The sequence below is a fragment of the Grampus griseus genome (assembly GCF_964374135.1).
Source record: "Grampus griseus genome assembly, chromosome: 14".
Lineage (NCBI taxonomy): Eukaryota > Metazoa > Chordata > Mammalia > Artiodactyla > Delphinidae > Grampus > Grampus griseus.
The window spans coordinates 80686221-80706566 of record NC_139008.1 but is presented as its reverse complement, the minus strand read 5'-3'; the positions used below and the strand labels follow the sequence as shown (position 1 = coordinate 80706566).

General features: G+C 45.5%; 1 protein-coding gene across 2 annotated transcripts in view; it reads left to right on the top strand.

The window, feature by feature from the left end:
• Positions 1-3334: 3334 nt before the first annotated feature.
• Positions 3335-20346, top strand: part of BCAS1 (brain enriched myelin associated protein 1) — a 106667-nt gene continuing 89655 nt past the window's right edge. For both annotated transcript variants that reach the window (XM_082671009.1, XM_082671010.1), the window contains exons 1-3: positions 3335-3427; positions 14698-14774; positions 17278-17356. In XM_082671009.1, coding sequence (XP_082527135.1) covers positions 14703-14774; positions 17278-17356 — 151 coding nt within the window. In that variant the 5' untranslated portion in view covers positions 3335-3427; positions 14698-14702. The remainder of the gene's footprint in view (positions 3428-14697; positions 14775-17277; positions 17357-20346) is intronic.

Sequence of the window (20346 nt, the reverse complement as noted above, 5' to 3'; positions counted from 1 at the left end):
TCCTTGGCATTTACCCAAAGGAATGGAAAACTTGTGTTCACACAAATACCTGCACATAGATGTTTATAGCAGCTTTATCCATAATTGCCAAAACTTGGAAGTCACCAAGATGTCCTTCAGAAGGTGAATGGATAAATAAACTTGTATATCCAGACAATGGAATATTATCCAGCGCTAAAAAGCAATGAGCTAGCAAGCCATGAAGAGACATGGAAGAAACTTAAATACATATTTCTAAGTGAAAGAAGCCCATCTGAAAAGGCTATAAACTGTATGATCCCAACTATATGACATCCCGGAAAAAGGAAAACTATGGAGACATTAAAAAGATTAATGGTTTCCAGGGTTAGGGGGAAGGAAGGATGAATAGGCAGATCACAGAAGATCTTTTGGACAGGGACATTAGTCTGTATGATACTACAATGGCGGATACACATCATTGTACATTTGTCCAAACCCATAGAATGTATAACATCAAGAGTGAACTGTAATCAAAACTATGGATTGGGGGTAATTATGAAGTGTCAGTGTAGGTTCAGTGAATGAAACAAATGTATCACTCTGGTGTGGGATGCTGATAGAGGGGGAGCCCTGCATGTGTGGAAGCAGGTGGCATATGGGGAATCCCCATACCTTCCTCTCAATTTTGCTGTGAACCTAAAACAATAGAATCTTTAAAAAACATCTGATGGAAAAGGCGGCAGGTACGTGAGCAGAGGAAGCACAGCACACACGCCTGCTGCCTGTTGCTGCCTGTTCACAGATAGCATTCATGGTGCCCCACAGGAAGAGAATCCCAGTGGACCGTGATGGGTGAGTGTCTAGCAAGCCTCAAGGTGAGTATAAAGTACAGTGTGTTGTAGCTACAGCCGAGTTTGTAGGGGCGCTGGCAGCCCTGAGAAGCCACAGTTTCCATTCAAATCAGAAATTGTCTCGAATGCAGAAAGAAGGCGATGCAGTCTAAGAAGTATGAACAACAGAAGAACCCTATTGCATGAGTTGTTACTCAGGTTACCTCGCTGCCAATGTGCAAAAATGATGACTTAGAAAAGGAAAGATGGAGCAACCAGTAGCTTCTTTTCCTTTCCACCCTTCCTTACTCCTCCATAAAGTGAAAGTACACGGTGTTGGTAGAATGCATGCGTATCTAGAAGCAAAATCAAAACAGCGGAGTCAGTTTGTGTGGCATTTACTCTGCTTTAGTAAAAAAAGGAAATACGAGTGTGTGATGTGGGAGATTCTGCACAGGAGTTCACTGCATTTAAAACCGATATTGCACAATGGAGTATGAATGGTAAAACTCATGCTAATAACTTTTTAAATTTTTCTTTCCTTAGAGTGACTTAGAATAGCAAATAAAATACATAACACGTAGCGAGAGACTGTGGAAGAAGGGAAAGCGCTTTCTATCTCAGGATGTCTACCAGTACTATTTCCTGCTTTCAGAGCGAGGGGCTCAACATTTTCCTCTTGCACTGGGTCCTGCACATCATGTAGCCAGCCCTGCCCACATTACCACTACTCAGTAACACTTGAGGAGATTCTAAGATACACCAGCCACAATGCCAAGTGCCCTGCCTGAATGATGTTCCTTCGTGGCCCGAGTCACTCACGGCCCTAAACCTCATATAATTAATTCTCCCGTAAAACAGATGCCAAACTCCTAATCATGGCGTGGACGTAACTGAGATGGGTGGATGTGAAATGCTTTGCAAAGAGTAGAATGCGATCCATGGGGCACTTATTGTCATAAGTAATGATGGGGGGGGCGGTCCCATCAGGAAGTGCTTGCCCAGCACCTCTTCGACGGCGGGGAGGTGGTCACCCCGTTCTGCAGGGTGCTGAGAGTCGGGATACAAAAACCAGCACCAAATCAGCTCCAAGGCACTGGCAGCCAAGAGGGGTGGCAGAGACTGAGGGGGGCGGAGGGCAAGCTGCTTGTTCCACTCAGCAGCTGGTGACGTGTGAACCCAGGGTCCGGGAGCCCAGGCCCTTGACCCCCAAGGCCAGCCTGCCTCTGTGCTAGTGTCCGCACTGTGTGCGCGCCTGACAGCTGCTTAGCAATTGGGTTTATTACATTCCAGATTTAAAGGTACAGTGCTGAGCTGAACTTGAGGTTATAGACCTAATTATGGTGCATCCAGCTGTGAATTCAGTTTTTATTTCAATAGTATTTTTGTCCCTTAAATGTGGCTTTCTGAAAGGGGCCTTCTCCAGCTCTCCCTGTTTCTCTCTCTTAGCAGCCTCGGCTTTTGTTTCATAATGAGGATCCTACTCTGTGACTCTATTTGTAGGACTCTGTGTTTAATTATAATGAGCCCGGGCAGGGTGGGGACAGGGCCTCTTTTCCTCACCACTCTAAATGCAGGCCTATATATAGCCCAGTGCTCAACAAGTATTCATGGTGGGTGCTTGGATGTGCATATTAATGAATAAAGCCACAATAATTACTAGTTTGTATTTCTCCTGAATGTTTTCAAGAACACTGAATAATATAACTTATCATGTTTCCCTTTTTGCAATGGCTATCAGGAGGCTCAAAGCCACATCTGTGAAGCCTTCATAGCAAGTTTGTAAATCCACATGCAGATTTATATGTGGTGCTGGTCCCATTTGCTGTACGCACTCTTATTTTTCTATCTTCTTTTGTTATCTTTTTATTTATGCTCTCATACTGCCTTGCATATGTCTTTCTAAGACACCTTAGTAAATATCCTTGCTGGAATTAAATAAAATAAATAGCCTGTCTGGAATTTCTGGCCTGCAGAGAAAAAGAACGCCTTTTCCAATGCCGTGCTCTGTCTCCAGAGCAATAAGCCACCCTTAGGTTACCTGCCTTCCAGTATCCAAAGCCCTTTGGGAGTGATGTTTATGTGACTGGGGGCGGTGCAGTGGGTGAGATGTTATTTCCTCCCGATTAGGTGGTTAGGTGGTGGCGGAGGGGGTGTTCCAGAAAGAGTGAAGGTGAAAGGCAGACAGAACGGTAAAACCTTACAGAACGTGTTTTCCCTGCTCTGCCCATGACCCGTGGTTACCGGGGAGGGGAATTAGCTACCCAGGTCAACCCGAGCAGCTGCGGCCGGTGAGGGCAACCAGACAGGATGCTTGTGGTGCCAGGGAGGCATTAGCACAAAAGAAATCAGGTACTCGGGTTTTATTGGAGAGGTGAGGACAGCCCCTGAATCCAGGAAGAGAACCTGCTTCTATAGGGCAGTCGGGGAGAGGAGGGCTCCACCCAGACTTGTGTTTGCCCTGCTCTGTGTATTCAGCCAGCAGGCTGCGGACGAGGAAGCAAAGGGCAGGGAGCCGCCGGGCTCAGTTGACAGCCTGGCACTGGGCAGCACCAGCTGGAGACACAGCGCTCCAAGTAAAAGCAGCTCCAGGTGACACCAGAGGACAGAAGACACTCCCACCAGGGGCTCAGCAGGTAATTGCTTCCAGATCCTTTAAGCGTGACTGGAGGGTTTGTTGTTTGTGGCAGGCAGTGAAATGTAGAAGCCAGGGGTCAGAGAGGGTTGCGCTTGACCCCGGCTCTGCCGCTGAGTCACTGCGTGGCGTTGGGTATGTGAGAGCCTCAGTTTCACCATCTGTGAAATGGACCCAAAGATAGCCTTACCTGAAAGGATACAAAGATTAAATGGCAATGTGGGCAGTGTCAAGTTCAAAGCAACAGAAACAGCTCCTATTTGCATGGAACAGTGGAGCGTCATTTCAAGTGTAAAACTTGGGGGAAAGTCAGCAGGTGGAAGGGTATTCTGTGTGATTTGGGGACCACCATCAGGACAAGAATCCCCCATAGTAAAGCCAACTTTGAGTCTGTGTCTAGGGCCATTGTCTAAGGAAGTAAAGGAGACAGGGAGAAGGACTCCCCGAGTGCCTTTTGTGAATCCTGCTGTTCACATAAATTGTCCTAGTTAACATTCAAGACTGCCCCTTGAGGTAGGTGCTGATTCAAATCCCAGCAGCACAACTGCAGAAATTTGCATTGCCCTCAGAAGTTTTCCTGCTTTGAAGAGTCATGGTGACGAGAGGGTGGGACCAGTCTCAGTCCCACCTTGGGCTGCCTGGTTGCTCTGGGGCGGGTGACTTCACTCTCTGGGCTTCAGTTTCCTCAACTATAAAATGGGCATTATCATAGTACCGAGATCAAAGTGACAGCCATGAGAGCTGAGGAGACCAACGCATGGGAACACCTGTGCGCTTGACACGTTAGCTGTTATTTTTGTTGTTGTTATATCATCATCGCCGTCTGATAATTAGGAAAATGAGGTTGGAGGAGGGCGTGGGTAGGAACTCCTTCTAGAGCTCACAGAAAGGAAGTTGTGAAACTGGGATCCGATCAGGGCCAGAACTTCAGTGAGAGGAGTGAGGCACTCCTGGGTGCAAAATTTAAGAGACACCAAAAAACTCAGTTTTCGAGATAAATTATATTTTAAGGCAATGGTTTAAAATTTTAAGATCAATGCCAAAACTCCACTGTGAACAAAGTAGCAACATATTTAGTAAAGATAGGATCAGTCCCAGCACTAACTTTGGTTTTTTTAAATATTGTGGTGAAATATATTGTCTATCTTGATGGCTGAGTTTTCTGGTGCCCCTTAAATTTTACACCGGGGGCACCTGGCCCCATCCTCATGGCACTCTGCGCCGATTGCACTGCCTTAGATGCCTAGGGTGTATAGATCCTTCCTCTCTCCCTAAATAAAAGGCAAGAGAGGGCTGTGCTAATGTAGTTTTCAATTTAAGGGGTCCCAAATCATGGTGGGTGTTTTTTCCAAAGGGTTCTGAAACTTGGGAAGGGTTGTCTTTTTAGGAAAAAGGCATGTGCTTCAGGAGAGTAATGGGCCTGGAAAAGCCCATCCTGGCTTGTTCCCAGTGATGGGGTTGCACAGAGAGAGGGTTGGAAAAGACCTGGGAGGGCTGCTCTCGGCTCCCACAGGCCTGCCCGAGCTGCTGGCGGGTTAAACATTTGTGGAGCGTCACCATGTCAGCAGCTTCTTTTGCTGCCCAGACCTGGGCCTGGACGTGGTTAAGGATCTGAGTGCCTGAGTCACGTGGAACCAGGTTCAACCTTAGCTCTGCCTCTCCAGAGCTTTCTTTCTGATCAGGATTACTTTACTCTCCTTTATCCATTTAATCAGCAAAGGTGAATTGAGGGCTCGCTCTGTGCAAGCAGGAAAAGCAAGGTGCCTGCCCTCATGGAGCTTATCTTCTAGGGATGAAGGGCTTGCGTCACTAAGCCTCAGTTTCTTTATCTGTGTAATGGGGGAATAATGTGGGCTGCTGAAAGAGAAAATAGAGACAATGTAAATAAAGTGCCTGGCCCCAGGCACCTTGGAGGCAAAATTCAGGGAGGCACTCACTCTTAGGTGCCCATCTGCACCTACCCAACCTTGAGGGGGAAGCCTCCTTGCATTTTGCACCCGGATGCCTCTCCTGTCCCACCCTACTCCTGGCCCTGCCCAGCCCATGGTAAGCCTGCAGTTAATGTTACCTGCTATCTTTATTAGCTTAAAAATGGTTGATGCAACGCTCAGAATAAGATACTGAGCTCTGACCCTTCTAGGAACAAGGCGTAAATGGATGCAAACACAATGGAGTGTTCCAATAGCAGGACATCAGTTACGAAGCGTTCCTAAAACACTCAGCACCATTTTGATAAAGAAGCTCCTTCCCCTGGGCCCACATGGGCCCATGCCAGGGCGCAGGGCACAGGACTTGGGGAGCACAGAGACGGATGGATTTCAGTCCTCATGTGCTCCCTCGTGCAGGTGGCAGCCTGCACCACTGCACACTGCAGCCCATGTTCCCAGCACGGTGCTGGGGACCATGGGGAGATGCAGGACTATGGGACCTGGCAGAGCAGGTCTGTTCTCTTTACTCATCTTGACCCTGCCTTTGGAGTTGGGGGGCAGAGGGCTTCTGCTGGTGTGCCAGCCTGGCCATGTTGACACCGCCCTCAATGGGTGGTGAGAAGGGCCACAGTTGGCCTGCATTCCATTGCATTGATCAAAGGTGTTTCTGTTTACTTGGTGACTAATTCTGTCGCCATTCCACCATTCGAGGACCTCCTCCTTTCATCTAACAGTCATTTAGCTGCCGGCTGGTAAGGCAGCTGCAGGGCAGGTTGTACCATATTTGGTGTTTGATCTGTTCCCAGGAGGACGGCATACTGTTAAGCTGTAACTAAAATGAGGAGATGCTGGCGGTGGTGGGAGGGCTAGGAGGGGATAAAAGTGAAGGTGTCTAAGAGAACAAACTTGCAACGAGTCATAAATAAGCCATAGAGATCTAGTACACAGTATAATGAGTATAGAAAATAATATTGCTTTACAATTGTGTAATGTGATAAATATCACTACATCGGCAGTTACCTTGCAATATATAAATGTATCAAAGTAACGTGTTGCACCTTAAACTTACACAATGTTACACATCAAATTTATTCAATTAAAAATCTTTAAAATTAATTAATTGATTAAATTAAATGAAGCCACATGAACACAAATCACTGGAGTAAATGAGGGATTCAAAGGAAACTTCCAGAATGGCCAATTTACTTGTGGATCAGACCACAGAGCTAATGGGATCATAACATTAATATGAGAAATAAATAGTAAAAACTAACATTTTCTCATCTGACTACTGCCAAGCCCTCGGGCTAAATCTTTCCAAAGATTATTGATGACTTCTCAATTTTTTATTCCTCACTTTAGATCTGGCTACATTCCTTGACTAGTTATGATTTTAATTTCTCACTGCAAAAACACATATGCAATAAATATTTAATATTCTATGTTGTATTAATAAATAAAATATAGCATAAGTTATATGGCAGAGGAGACAGTAAAGGTAAGAAAGTTAAGAGTTTGAACTCTGGAACGAGGCTGCCAAGGGTTAAGTCCTGATGTTTCTTCTTACTAGCTGATCATCTGTATTGGTCAGCTCAGGCTGCATAACAAAAATACCATAGACTGGGTGGCTTAAACAACACATATTTATTTTCTTACAATTCTGGAGGCTGGGAAGTCCAAGGTCAAGATCCTAACCAATTCTGATTTTGGTGAAAGTTTTCTTCCTGGCTTGCAGTCCTCACACCTCTGCCCTCTTGCTGTGTCCTCATGTGGGAGAGAGAGAGCAAGCTCTTAGGTGTCTCCTCTTATAAGGACGCTAATCCTAGAGGATTAGGGCCCCACGCTTATAACTTCCTCTAATCTATCTCTAAATACAGTCACATTGGGCTAGGGTTTCCACATGTGAATCTGGAGGGGGATGTAATTCAGTTCATAGCATGATCTTAGGCAAGAAATTTAGGGTCCCTGGGCTTAGGTTCTGTATCTGTAAAATGGGGACCAAAAGAATATCTGCCTCATGAAGTTCTTAGGAGGATATAATACGAAAAGCATAAAAAAAATTAATACAGAAAAGTTAATACAGAGAGTTAATACAGAAAAGCATTCAGAGCAATACCCAGCATAGAGAAGGCACTGTAGAAATAGTAGGTGTTATTGTTTCTAAAGTATGGCACACTTTATTTACCATTTATAATAATAGCTAATCTTTATTCCTCAACTGCTGTGCACCAGCCAGTGGGCTAAACCCTGCATGAACTGCTTTCTTTTCAGCTCAGCCTCCACGTAGTGACATTGGGGCCAGATCACTCTCTGTTGTGGTGCTGCCCTGTGCATTGTAGGATGTTTAGCAGCGTCTCTGGTCTCTACCCACTGAATGCCAGTAGCAGCCTCCCATCTTGAGTCATGACCATTAAAAATGTCTCCAGACATTTCCAAATGTCCCTTGGGGGGCCCCCAGTTTGAGAAACACTGCTCTTGAATCATTGTGAGAAACAGAAGCATATTTCTAAGGAGAACTTTTTTTTTTTTTTTCAGTGGTACGCGGGCCTCTCACTGTTGGGGCCTCTCCCGTTGTGGAGCACAGGCTCCAGACGTGCAGGCTCAGCGGCCATGGCTCATGGACCCAGCCGCTCCGCGGCCTCTGGGATCTTCCCAGACCAGGGCACGAACCTGTGTCCCCTGCATTGGCAGGCAGACTCTCAACCACTACACCACCAGGGAAGCCCCTAAGGAGAACATTTTAATATAATAATGTAACTCATCAAGAAATATGACAAGATCTGAAATATAAAATGTAAATATATAGTCCTGGATAAGTGGGACCGAATGCACCAGACATTATATAATTTAATATACTAGCTCTGTGCCTGCTACGTGCCTACCTCATTTAACCTTTCCCACACACTACTGTGATGTATAAAGATTGTTGGGTAAGTGTCACAACCTTCCTGTGCCTCAGTTTCTCAAAAAAAATGAGAAAATATCGAAAAAGACAAAAATGTTAATTCAAAAAGATACATGCCCTCCAATGTTCATAGCAGCATTATTTACAATTGCCAAGGCATGGAAGCAACCTAAGTGTCCATCAACAGATGAATGGATAAAGAAGTTGTGATACACACACACACACACACACACACACACACACACACACACATTTATATACAATGGAATACTACTCAGTCATAAAAAAGAATGAAATTTTGCCATTTATAGCAACATGGATGGACTTGGAGAACATTTTGCTAAGTGAAATAAATCAGACAGAGAAAGACAAATACTGTATGATATCACTTATAAGTGGAATCTAAAAAATACAACAAACTAGTGACTAAAACAAAAAAACAAGCAGACTCACAGAGATAGAGAACAAACGGATTGTTACCAGTAGGGAGAGGGAACGGGGGAGGGGCAATATAGTGGTGAGGGGAAACAGTTATTATGGGATTATATGAAACCATGTGTGTGAAACTTTTGAAAATTGTAAAGCACTGTAGAATTTAAAGACTCTTTCATTCAATTAAAAAAAAAGAAAATTGAGAAAATAGCATCTAACCCAGAGAGCGGTTGCAAAAGGGCCAAGGGAAGTCAATACACACAAATCAGAAGTGCTCGGGGGCTTCCCTGGTGGCGCAGTGGTTGAGAGTCCGCCTGCCGATGCAGGGGACACGGGTTCATGCCCCAGTCCGGGAAGATCCCACATGCCGCGGAGTGGCTGGGCCCGTGAGCCATGGCCGCTGAGCCTGCGCGTCCGGAGCCTGTGCCCCGCAACGGGAGAGGCCACAGCAGTGAGAGGCCCGCGTACCGAAAAAAAAAAAAGAAGAAGTGCTCGGCACATAGGAAACACTCAGAACATGCTTATTGTTGTCACCGTTACGAATACTGTCATTTTCCACAAGAAAAATGCATTGAAAGGGCCCAGTGCTTGGCCCAGAGCCTCACAATCGTGGGGTTTACAGAGGCATGTGTCACTCCAGAGCTCTTTTTCATGAGGGGGAAGAGGGGGTGCCCAGAAACGGAGGAGAGTGATGGCTCCCCGCTCAGGCTGCCCTTCTACCCTCCTCCCGCGGGGCACGTGCCCCTCACTTCTCAACAACCAATCAGGAGGTGAGGCTGTCCAGGAGCAAGTGTGCCCTGCACCCCTATTCTCAGGGAAGGAAAGCCGGAGACCCAGGAGGTTTCTTTTGATTTTCGGGCTGACAAAACAGAGGGCTCAAAAAGGAGTGCGGGACTTCCCTGGTGGTCCAGTGGTTAAGACTCCATGCTTCCATTGCAGGGCGTGCAGGTTTCATCCCTGGTCGGGGAACTAAGATCCCACATGCCACATGGGCGGTGCAGCCAATAAAAAAAAAAAGAAGTGCTTTGAAAGGGTTGTGAATGTTTTCAAATGCCCAGGCTGATTGTGATTTGTGGGACCTGGAAGCCAATGCGCTTCCTCCATCTGAGAATCCCGAGCTGGTTCTGGGTACCAGGGTAGTCGGCATCCGGAAGGGTCCCTGGCCTGGGGGATGCTCACTTCCCCAGAATATCCAAAACAGTACCTCTTGGCCTCAGCTCTCATGGAAGTCACCCAGAGATCTTGAAAATATTCCGATGCCGGGGCCCCACCCCGGGGAGTCTGATGGAATGGGTCTGGCTGGGGCCCGGGCCCGGGCATTTAAATCTCCAACGGTGATTCTAATGTGTAACCCGGTTTGAAGACTGGCCTCAAGGACACGGTCGGGAAGCGGAGAAGTAAAGGGACTTTCTCATCTGAATGAGCCCCGTCCAAAGACTTACCCCATGTTCTCCAAATGCTGGGCCCTCAAACATGAGTCCAATTTCAAAAACACACCCCTCTGCCATATGGAGGCGTGTGTTTAATGTCAGATAAGGTCATAAGAACAAAACAACTCACACCATCAGTTCATCAAAGAAGGGGCATTTTGACATCACCTTCAAACTTTTTTTTTTTTTCAAAATAAAACCTAGCTCTTTCAAAGAATATGTTTTTCTTGATGAAAAAACTTGTCATCTAATTTATGTTTCTCCTTTGTTGGAGACTGGAGAAAACTTCATCACAGACAGGAATTGTCATCTGGACCACCTGGAGCCTCGGTTTTACCATCTGCTAAATGGGGATAAAAAGGGCCCTTGCCTCACAGAGTCCCCGACCTGGCTTCCAGGGTGATCAGCTTATCCTGGTTTGCTCAGGACTTTCCTAGCTTTAACAGGAAAGTCCTGCATCCCAGAATGCCCTCATTCCCGGGACAACCTGGTTGATGTTCCCCATCACGGTGTTTCCCCTTATGTGCCTGATCGTGAGAATCACCTGTGTGCATTTGCTAAAAATACAGATCCAGGGCCACAACCTGACTTTTTGGTGAGACGATCATGGGAATCAGAAGTGCTGCAAAGTTCTTTAGTTGATCATATCAGACAACTGGGGGAAAATGACTGAAAATCTCAGTGATGATCATGGTGATACTTCTAATCATGAAGAACACCTTCAGGGTACTCACTGCGTTGCCAGACCCTGTTCGGGGCACCTTCCACGTATTAACGCCTTAACTCCCATGAAACTCTTAAGTGTGTGCCCTTATTATCCCCATTTTACAGAAGAGGAAACTGAGGCCCAGTGAGGCTCAGTCGCTGGCTCAGGGTCACTCCTTCAGTATGTAGCCGAGCAGGGATTCTCAACTTGGTGGTTTGTCTCCGGAGCCCACATTTTTATCCTGCTGCAGTGCTCTCCACCCAGAATTCTTAGCACTGGGTTGGCACGTCATAAGGCAGGTGTGATCATCATTATTGTCTTATTAGTTGTACTATCTTTGGGGCTAGAGGACTTGCCACTGTCTTGCCAACTTTTATCGGAAGGTTTAACTGCTAAATGTAAAACCGTTTCCTTTGACCTCCCCAGACATTTTGACCTTGCCCTGGAGGCTGAATATGTTCATTTCTGCCGATACTGACATTGACCAATAGGTGGCAGTAACTGTTTTTGTCTCGTGGAAATCAGGCTCCTCGCAGAATTTGAAGGAAGGGCAGGAGCAATTTCACAACACATATGTTGTAACTGCTGGTGGAAAGCAATGTTATGTGAGTCCAAGTTGTCCCCGCAAAAGACGTGCAAATGGATTTTCCTTTTCTGAGTCCATTTGGCCTTGAATCTGCCAAGAGGCTCCTTAAAAGTGCAATGATTGGGGTAATGGAACCCGAACTCGAACCCGAACTCTGTGGGTTGAAAAAATTTCTCTCCTGCTTGCACACATGACATCTCTCCCAGTCCAAAGATTTTTTCATAACCTCAAATATTTTTATTGAAGGTAGCCCCCAAATTGGACTAAATTTAGATTGAATAACAGGAACTTTAAAAGTTTGTAAATCTTTTGGTAAATAATTTTTAATTTTATAAAACCTGGATGATGGAGATGTCATCTAGTGTGTGTCCATTTTTGTAAGTGGCCTTGGTCGAGGAATTTAACCTACAAAGCTCAGTTTTCTCATCTGTAAAACTGGAATGATGATGCCACTGCCTTGTTGATTTGCTATAAGGAATGAATTCATTTACAGCAAGTAAAGCTCTTAGAACAGTTTCTCAGCACATCGTAAGCACTCACCAAATTTGTTGTTGTTATTATTATTATTACTATCTTATCATTACTATGGTTAGAGTGTTGTTGTCATTATTTTTATACACAGTGGGTTCAAATCCTGGTCAGTCTCAATTTGGGCAACACTTAACTTCCCAGCTGCTTCAATCTCCTTATTTGCAAAATGGGTATATATGTTACCCAGGGTGATCTTGAGCAGAAGTGATAAACTTTGTAGAAAGGGCCAGACAGTAAATATCTTAAGCTTTGCAGGCCATATGGTCTCTGTTGCAACTACTCAACTCTGCCTCAGTACGTGAAAGCAGACGTACGTAGATAATACATAAATGAATGGGCATGGACGTCTTCCAATAAAATTTTATTTATGGATACCAAAATTTGAATTTCATATAATTTTAATGTGTCACAATCTATGATTCTTCTGATTTTTTCTCCAACCACTTATAAATGTAAAACCCATTCTTAGCTCACTGGCCATACTAAAACAGGCGGCAGGCTGGATTTGTCCCCCAGCTGTCATTTCCTGACCCTGGCCTTGAATATTCAATATTATATTCATAAAGTCCCATTTATAGATGAAGTGATGGCCTATTGTAAGTATGTATATCTTGGATTTTATAAATAGAAAATATTGCAACATAACTAGTGTCCTGTATGTTTTAGCACTGCTCAGCCTGATTACATGTTGTAGTTAGTAAACAAATATAATCCCCAGATTCTGATATCTACCAGGTTCCCCCAAGAAAGCCCTTTTCTGGCCTCCCCAATTTCTGATTACTTGAGTCTATTACCAGGGCATAAAAACTCATACCATGGGCCAGAGGCCCATGGGAATCCTTGGAGATGCACTGGCTGCTTTCAGCCAGAAAGCAAAAGCCCTGGCTGTTATTCTGGGAGCCATCAGGGCAGATGAGCCAGCAGCCAGGTCTTTGGAGACGCACGCTACGCTGGAATCGTTTGTGTGCGTGGAAAAGCTTTTAGGTAGTAAGGAAGCTTGGAGTGGCTGAAAGAGTCCCACTTCTGGAACCAGACATACTCTAGGTCAAATCCTCACTCGGCCATTTTCTGGATGTGTCCTGGGTGAGTTTGGGAGACTCAATTCCCTCCTTTACAAGGGGAGGTAATAATATGTGGGACATATTATTACCTCCCCTTGTAAAGTTATATGTGGAACATTCCAGTGGTTGGGAGCACAGGCAGCCGGTGTTTGAATCTAGCCATCTTTTTTTTTTCATCTTTATTGGAGTATAATTGTTTTACAAAGTCTCTACCATCTTTAACAGGCTGACCTTTGGAAAGTAATTTACCTCCTTGTGACTCAGCTTCCTCTCAGCTAGAGGGACACGATGGCAACACCTCTTTCACACGGGTGTGTAGGGCTACATGAGACGGTACAGGAAACGCTCTTGGAAAACAGTGCTTGGCACTGAGAACATGCTAAATTATTGTTAACTATTACCATTATTGTTCTAACAAGGCTCTTGAGAGGTTTAGTGATAATGTGGGTAAGTGTCTAGTTCAGCGCCTGCCTGCCGGGTGAGGGGTTGTTATGAATGATTATTCCCTCCACTCAACTAATAAGTAATAATTTAGCACCTGATCAATGCAAATGCAGTGCTGAGAATAGGAGATACAACAGTGGGTAAAGACAGACAGTCCCTGCCTTCGTGGTGCTTACAGTTTATTGGGGAAGGCAGACAGAAGTTAAATGCTCTGTTTTGCCCTCCAAATCTAGATCAATTGTTACTTCATTCCAGAACCATCCTATTCAGTGCTGCCACCTCTTGCCCTCTGCTGTGGCCCCCCTCTTGTTACATTACAAATTTCCTTTTTATTCATAGCACTGAATCCTATGTGTTTTGATAACACATTAACATATATATTGCTTCTTAAGAGCCACACATTATTCTAACCGCTTTACAAGCATTAACTCATTGTGTCCTTGTAGCAGTCCTGTAAGGCACAGAGAGGCTAATCAACTCATCCAAGGACACACAGCAGTGAGGGGCAGGGAGAGGGTTCAAGCCCAGGTTGTCTTGCTCCTGGTCTGTGCTCATAACCACTGCACCATGCTGCCTTGAACTATCGAAAACGGCCTGATTTGTGGATTTACTGTCTGTTTATTGTCTGTCCACCCAACAGATTTCAGCTCCATGAAGTCGGGGGCCTCATCCATTTAATTCACAGCTGTAACTCTAGTGTGTGGCACAGCGTAAGGTACAGAGCTGGCACTCACTATATATTTGTTGAATCAATAAATGAATGAAGATATAGCCAAATAAACACATAATTACACGTAGTGCTAAATGCTATGAAAAAAAAATGCCAGTCCTATGAGAGGTTTTAACGGGACTAAATTTAGTTTGAGGATCAGAGAATACTACAAATTATAAGTATTATTTTAACTGTCCCCATTCTAAAATCTCCTTGATATAATAGTTGTGACCGGCTAAGAAAGAAGAAAATGTTATCTACACGGAATATCCTTTTTGAGATGATAATATTCTCCCAGCAATGAAATGTAATTGAAAACTGGGGCTGCATTTGACTTCAATTCTGTTGAATTTATGAGCCCAAAATCTCCCCTCATTCCCCAAAATAAACACAAGCAATTGGTCTACCTGGGGCTTGTGATAATATACCCACAATACCTTGGCAGTCTCTGCACCTTAGTTTTATAGGCAGGAGTGAGACTTCTGCTGGTCTTGGGTTTTCATTTTTCTCTGTGTCTCTCTTTTTCTCTGTTGCAGGAACAATGGGTAACCAAATGAGTGTTCCCCAAAGAGTCGAGGACCAAGAGAACGACTCGGAAGCAGACACTCACAAGGTGGTGTAGTTATGGTCACTGGGTTATTAGCTACTAGTTGGGAGAGTCGGGGGTAACAGCAGAATAAACAGCCTGCCCAGGGCTCATCACAGAGGTGTGATTGATGCTGCTTTTCCCAGGGGTTGTTCGGTTGTATTCAAACCTCCAGAACCCATCAAGGAGCTTGTTAAGAGTGCAGGCCCTTAGGCCCCCCGCTCAAGGCCTGCTGAGTCAGAAATTGCAGGGCTGGGAGCCTATGAAACCTGTCTCCATGGTGATTGGTTCCCCTGGGGCCAATCTGATCTCTGTTCCCAGGTGGGTTTAGACCAGGGGTTCTCAGCTGTGGGTGATTTTGCCTCCCCACCAGGGGACACTTGGCAGTGTTTGGAGATGTTTCTTGGTTGTCACAACTCGGGTAGTGCTACTGGCATCTAGTGGGTAGAGCCAGGGATGCTACTAGACACCCTGCAATGCACAGGACGGCCCCACAGCAGAGAATGATCCAGCCCGAAGTATCAGCAGTGCTGAGGATGAGAAACCCAGTTTTTGATCAGCAGTTTGCAGCCGTGGCTGGACATTAGAATCATCTGGGAAACTTAAAAAGAAGTCGTGAGGCTGGAATTGTACCCTAGACCAATGAAATCAGAATCTGTGTGTGGGAACCAGGGCGGCACCTGGATTTTCAAGGCTCCTCAGCTGTTGCGTGTTCAGCCAGCGTGTAGAACTTCTTGTTTGTGAATCCCTCCTTTAGAAGATTGCTCTGGAGGGCTGAGGCCAGGGACACCCAAATCCTTCTCCTTAGACCTTAGATCTACACAGGCAGCAGAGAAGCTACATGTCCACCACCAGTGCTTCTGCAATCAATTCAGTTTAAGATCTAGAGCCCAGTTAGACATGGAGATCATTGTAGGAGGAGGTAATACCTACGAACTGATATTGATCACAGCATAGAGGGAATTCCTGCTCAGAACAGAAGGCTGCAGTCAGAGAAGGTTCTCACACCTGACCACGTATTAGAATCCCCGGGAATGGTGAAAACGCCCGATGCCCAGCACCACCTGAGACCAACTAAAACACAACCTCCGGGTAGGGGCCCTGCCATCAGTAGTTTCCCAAGATCCCCAGATGATTCCAAGTCTGGGAGCCTCTGGCCTCCAGGACCAGGCAGTGACAAAAATGAGCAAAGCAGGAGGGTGAAGCCCGTTTGCAGACAGCTGGTTCTGACCAACTTCACCCTCAGCACGTTCCCACAGACTTATTTTTCATGTGAAGCTGGAAAATGGTGTTAATGCAACCTCCTGATTTTTTAAATATTGGCAACTGATTCCAAAATACTTAAAAAACACAAACAAACAAAACTTCTGTGAGCCAAGTAAATCAATTTGCACACCAAGTATTACCCCAGGGATGCCTGTTATGACCTCAGACCCAAATGATCTCATGAGTTTGATATTTCAATTTTATGATTTCTTGGTGGGGTTAATGATAAATTCAGGAACACAGGCTTCTTTTATTTTTATTTATTTATTTTTGGCCACACCATGTGGCTTGGGGATCTTAATTCCCCGACCAGGGATTGAACCTGGGCCCCGGCAGTGAAAGCACCGAGTCCTAACCACTGGACTGCCAGGGAACTCCCAACACAGGTTTCTTTTAAGCAAAACTGTTACAAAAATATAAAGAAAAGAAACATCTTCCACATCTCCCCAGTAGTTTCCCATCATCAGGAGGTGAGTATTTAGTCTTTTAGGTTTTTTTCTCTCTTCACTTATTAACATATATTATACTACTAATAGTATTGGCAAAATAAGACACGATATGCAAAGTACTTAGCATATAATCAATATTCAGTTAATGCCAACTATTAGAGGTATAATTTATTTTATTACTAAAATGACATTATATAACATACATTCTTTTTTGCAACCTTTTTTCCTTTCCATGTGAGGGTATGTGTATATGTGCGTGTGTATATATATGTACATCTGTGCATACATATATATGTATAATCTTTTTAAATGTCTACAGTAAATAACAGAAGAGAAAAAAATTCAGGGCAGTGTTCTAAAATCGGAAGGGGGTTGTAACAGTGCAGGGGAAGGAGTGGACGCGGAGCAGAAAAATAGCAACAACGAACTTCCTGTATTTGACGAGAGACGCCTGTGCTTGTGTGCAGGACCCTGGAGTGTGGTTAACCTCACAGCATGTCAAGTTCTTGTCCCCTCCCTGGTCACACCAGCACCCCAGTTTGCCTGTGTGTCCCATCTGTACGAGGGTGTCTGTCCTGCTCGTGCTGTGGGGCTCATTGAAAGGAGGTAGAGACCATTCAAAGCTCTTATCAACACAGGAGTCCAGTCCTTGCAGCGGGTTATAGAGTTTCTCTGAGGCGTGATAGAAAACGGGGTAGTTCCTAGAAATGCAGACTTTAATTTTGTGAGGCACCCTTGTGGCCTTGAAGTTCTTCCTTGAGTTTTTCCGACTTTCCCCAAAGACTCGGCTAATACTGCCACATGTTCTGTTCCAGGTGGCATCTGGCGACAAGTGTGGTCAAAATGGGATGCCGGTGATGGTATCCACCCACTCTGTTCAACTCTACCATGAAGGTCAGTGTCACGTGGGGACTGCTCCTCCTGGGGGTTGGGGGGATGGTGAAGGGTCTGCTGATCCCTGTTGATGGTGAAACAAGATGGAAGAGTTGAAGCCACAGACTCACGTGGAAGACACTTGTATTAGTTCCTGGGGCTGCAAACACAGTGTCACGAATCAGGTGGCTTAAGCAACAGAAATGTATTTTCTCACCGTGTTGGGGCCAGAAGTTGGAAATCAAGGTGTGGGCAGGGTTGGTGCCTTCTGAGATTTTGCGGAAGAATCTGTTCCCCTGCCTGTGCCCTGGTTCCTGGTGGCCTCAAGCACTCCTTGGCTTCTACGTGGTGCTCTCCCTGTGTCTTCATAGCATCTTCCTTCTCCGCTCTGTGTCCAAACCTCCCCCTTTTATGAGGACACAGCCCTGTGGGATTGGGCACACCCCCACTGGCCTCATCTTAACTTGGTCCTCTGTAAAGACCCTCTTTCCAAATGAGGTCATAGGAACTGGGGGCTAGGACTTCATCTTCTTGGCAATTCAACTCTTTTTTGTTGTTGTTAATTAATTATTTATTTATTTTAATTTATTTTTGGCTGCATTGGGTCCTCGTTGCTGCACATGGGCTTTTCTCTAGTTGAGGCGAGTGGGGGCCACTCTTGGCAGTGGTGTGCAGTCCTCTCACCACGGCGGCCTCTCCCGTTGCAGAGCACGGGCTCTAGGCTCACGGGCCACGGGCCACGGGCCTAGCAGTTGTGGCCCGTGGGCTCCAGAGCGCAGGCTCAGCAGTTGTGGCACACGGGCCCAGTTGCTTCATGGCATGTGGGATCCACCCGGACCAGGGCTCAAACCCGTGTCTCCTGCATTGGCAGGCGGATTCTCAACCACTGCGCCACCAGGGAAGCTCCTCGGCAATTCAACTCTTAACAATACTCATCTCTCTTGAGTATGTATGATGCCTGGAAGAGGCCGAGGCTTTACAGCAATGAATTAAAAGCAATACAGTAGAAACACTAAGAGTCTGGCCTCTTCAGAGTCCGACAGACCAAAGTGAAAATCCCTGTCCTGCAACTTACTAGCTGTGTGACCTGGAGCAAGTCGTTTGGCTTTCTAAGCCTTGGTTTTCTCATCTGTAAAGTGGGGATAAGAACACCTAGCTCACAGAATTGCTGAGAGGACTCAAGGAGATCATTCACCAAGCATTTTACATATTACCCAGCACTTAGGAATTCCAAAGAAACAAGTAAAATATAGAAGACAACAGAGGGCAGTATTAAAACTGGACAGTGTAACTTACCAATTTGATTTCATTCTGGAGTATAAGGCTATAAATTCAAAGCATCAAAAATGACTGAGTCCTACGATGTGAGGAATATCTATAAATTATATGAGGCAGTATAGCCCAGTGGTTGAGGGTATGAACTCTGGAATCAGACTGCTGGTTTTGCCACCTACCAGCTGTGTGACCTTGAGCCAGTTAATTAACCTCTCTGAACCTCAGCCTCCTTGTCTGTGAAGTGGGATAATAACAGTACCTACAACACAGATATCAGATATAATACAAGTGTATCTTTCAGTGCCTGGCACATAGTGAGTGCTACGTATGTATTAGCTATCATGATTATATGAGGCTTATGGTTGCTGTCCTTTACATGTAAGTTTCTGGGCTTCAGCTTCATTTCCTGAACAATGAGATGAATCATAGCATTGGTTCCAGAGGCTTTAGAATTTCCTAGTGTAAGAAAAATAACTGCTCTCTGTTTCCCCTCGCTATGCTCTGCTACCCACACCACATCTGACACCAGATGTGTGGGTTTTCCATACAAGTGATTCTGTGACACCAGCTGGGTGTCCCACAATTCAGTTCGGTTCTGACACCATCAACCCAGAGTTAGCAGCAGCTCCCACAGGTAAAGGGCTCACTCCCACAAGACTACCTCCCACTTCAGTTGCCAGTGGCAAGTGGGGAGTCCCCAGGTCACCCACAACTTCTGTTCCTACTTGGCTACAAATCAGAGGTTCTCACGATCTCCTCCTCAGATTCAGTCATTTGCTAGAATTGCTCACAGAACACAGGAAAACAACGTACTTATTAGATTACCGGTTCATTATAAGAGGATGCAACTCAGCAATGGCCAGATGGAAGAGATGCGTAGGGGAAGGTATGGGGGAGGGGATCCTGGGGGCAGTGGATGGGGCAGTGGATCTTCCATGCCCTCTCTGGACAAGCCACCCTCCCAGCACCTCCCCGTGGTCACCAACCCAGAAGCTCTCTGAACCCTGTTCTTTAGGAACATTTGTGGAGGCTTTATTATGTAGGCATGCTTGATTAAATCATTGACCATTGATGGTGGAACTCAATATCCAGCTACTCTCCCCTCCCTGGAGATGGGGGGCGGTGAGGCTGAAAGCCCCAGCCCTCTAATCACATGACTTGTTCCCCTGGCAACCGGGGCCCCCATCCTTAGGGGCTTTTCCAAAGTCACCTCAATAACATAAACTCAGATGTGGTTAAAAGGGGCTGGCTTGTTATGAATGATAAAAGTCTTCTTCATGGCTCTTAAAGTTAAGTTTTAGGAGCTCTGTGCCAGGAACAGAGATGAAGGCCAAATATAGATTTATTTTTTAATTTATTTTTTGGCCACGCTGCACTGCTTGTGGGATCTTAGTTCCTCGACTAGGGATCAAAGCCATGCCCCCTGCAGTGGAAGCGTAGAGTCTTAACCACTGGACATCCAGGGGAGTCCTGTATTTCTTAATACCTTATACCCCCAGGTTGCTTGTTAAAAACTTAGATGCCCAGGTCCCAGCCCATAGCCTCTGTCTAGACTACCCTAAGGTTGAGGCCTGGGGATCTGAACTGTTGAAAGCTTTCTAGAAGATTCTGACGCATAGCCAGGATTGGCAACCACAGGATGAGATCATGTCACAAGTCTCTTCCTGCCTTTCAACCTTGTGAGTCAAGCTTCTACTTTGATGTGCACAAAATGGATTGTACTGACAGCAGCAGCC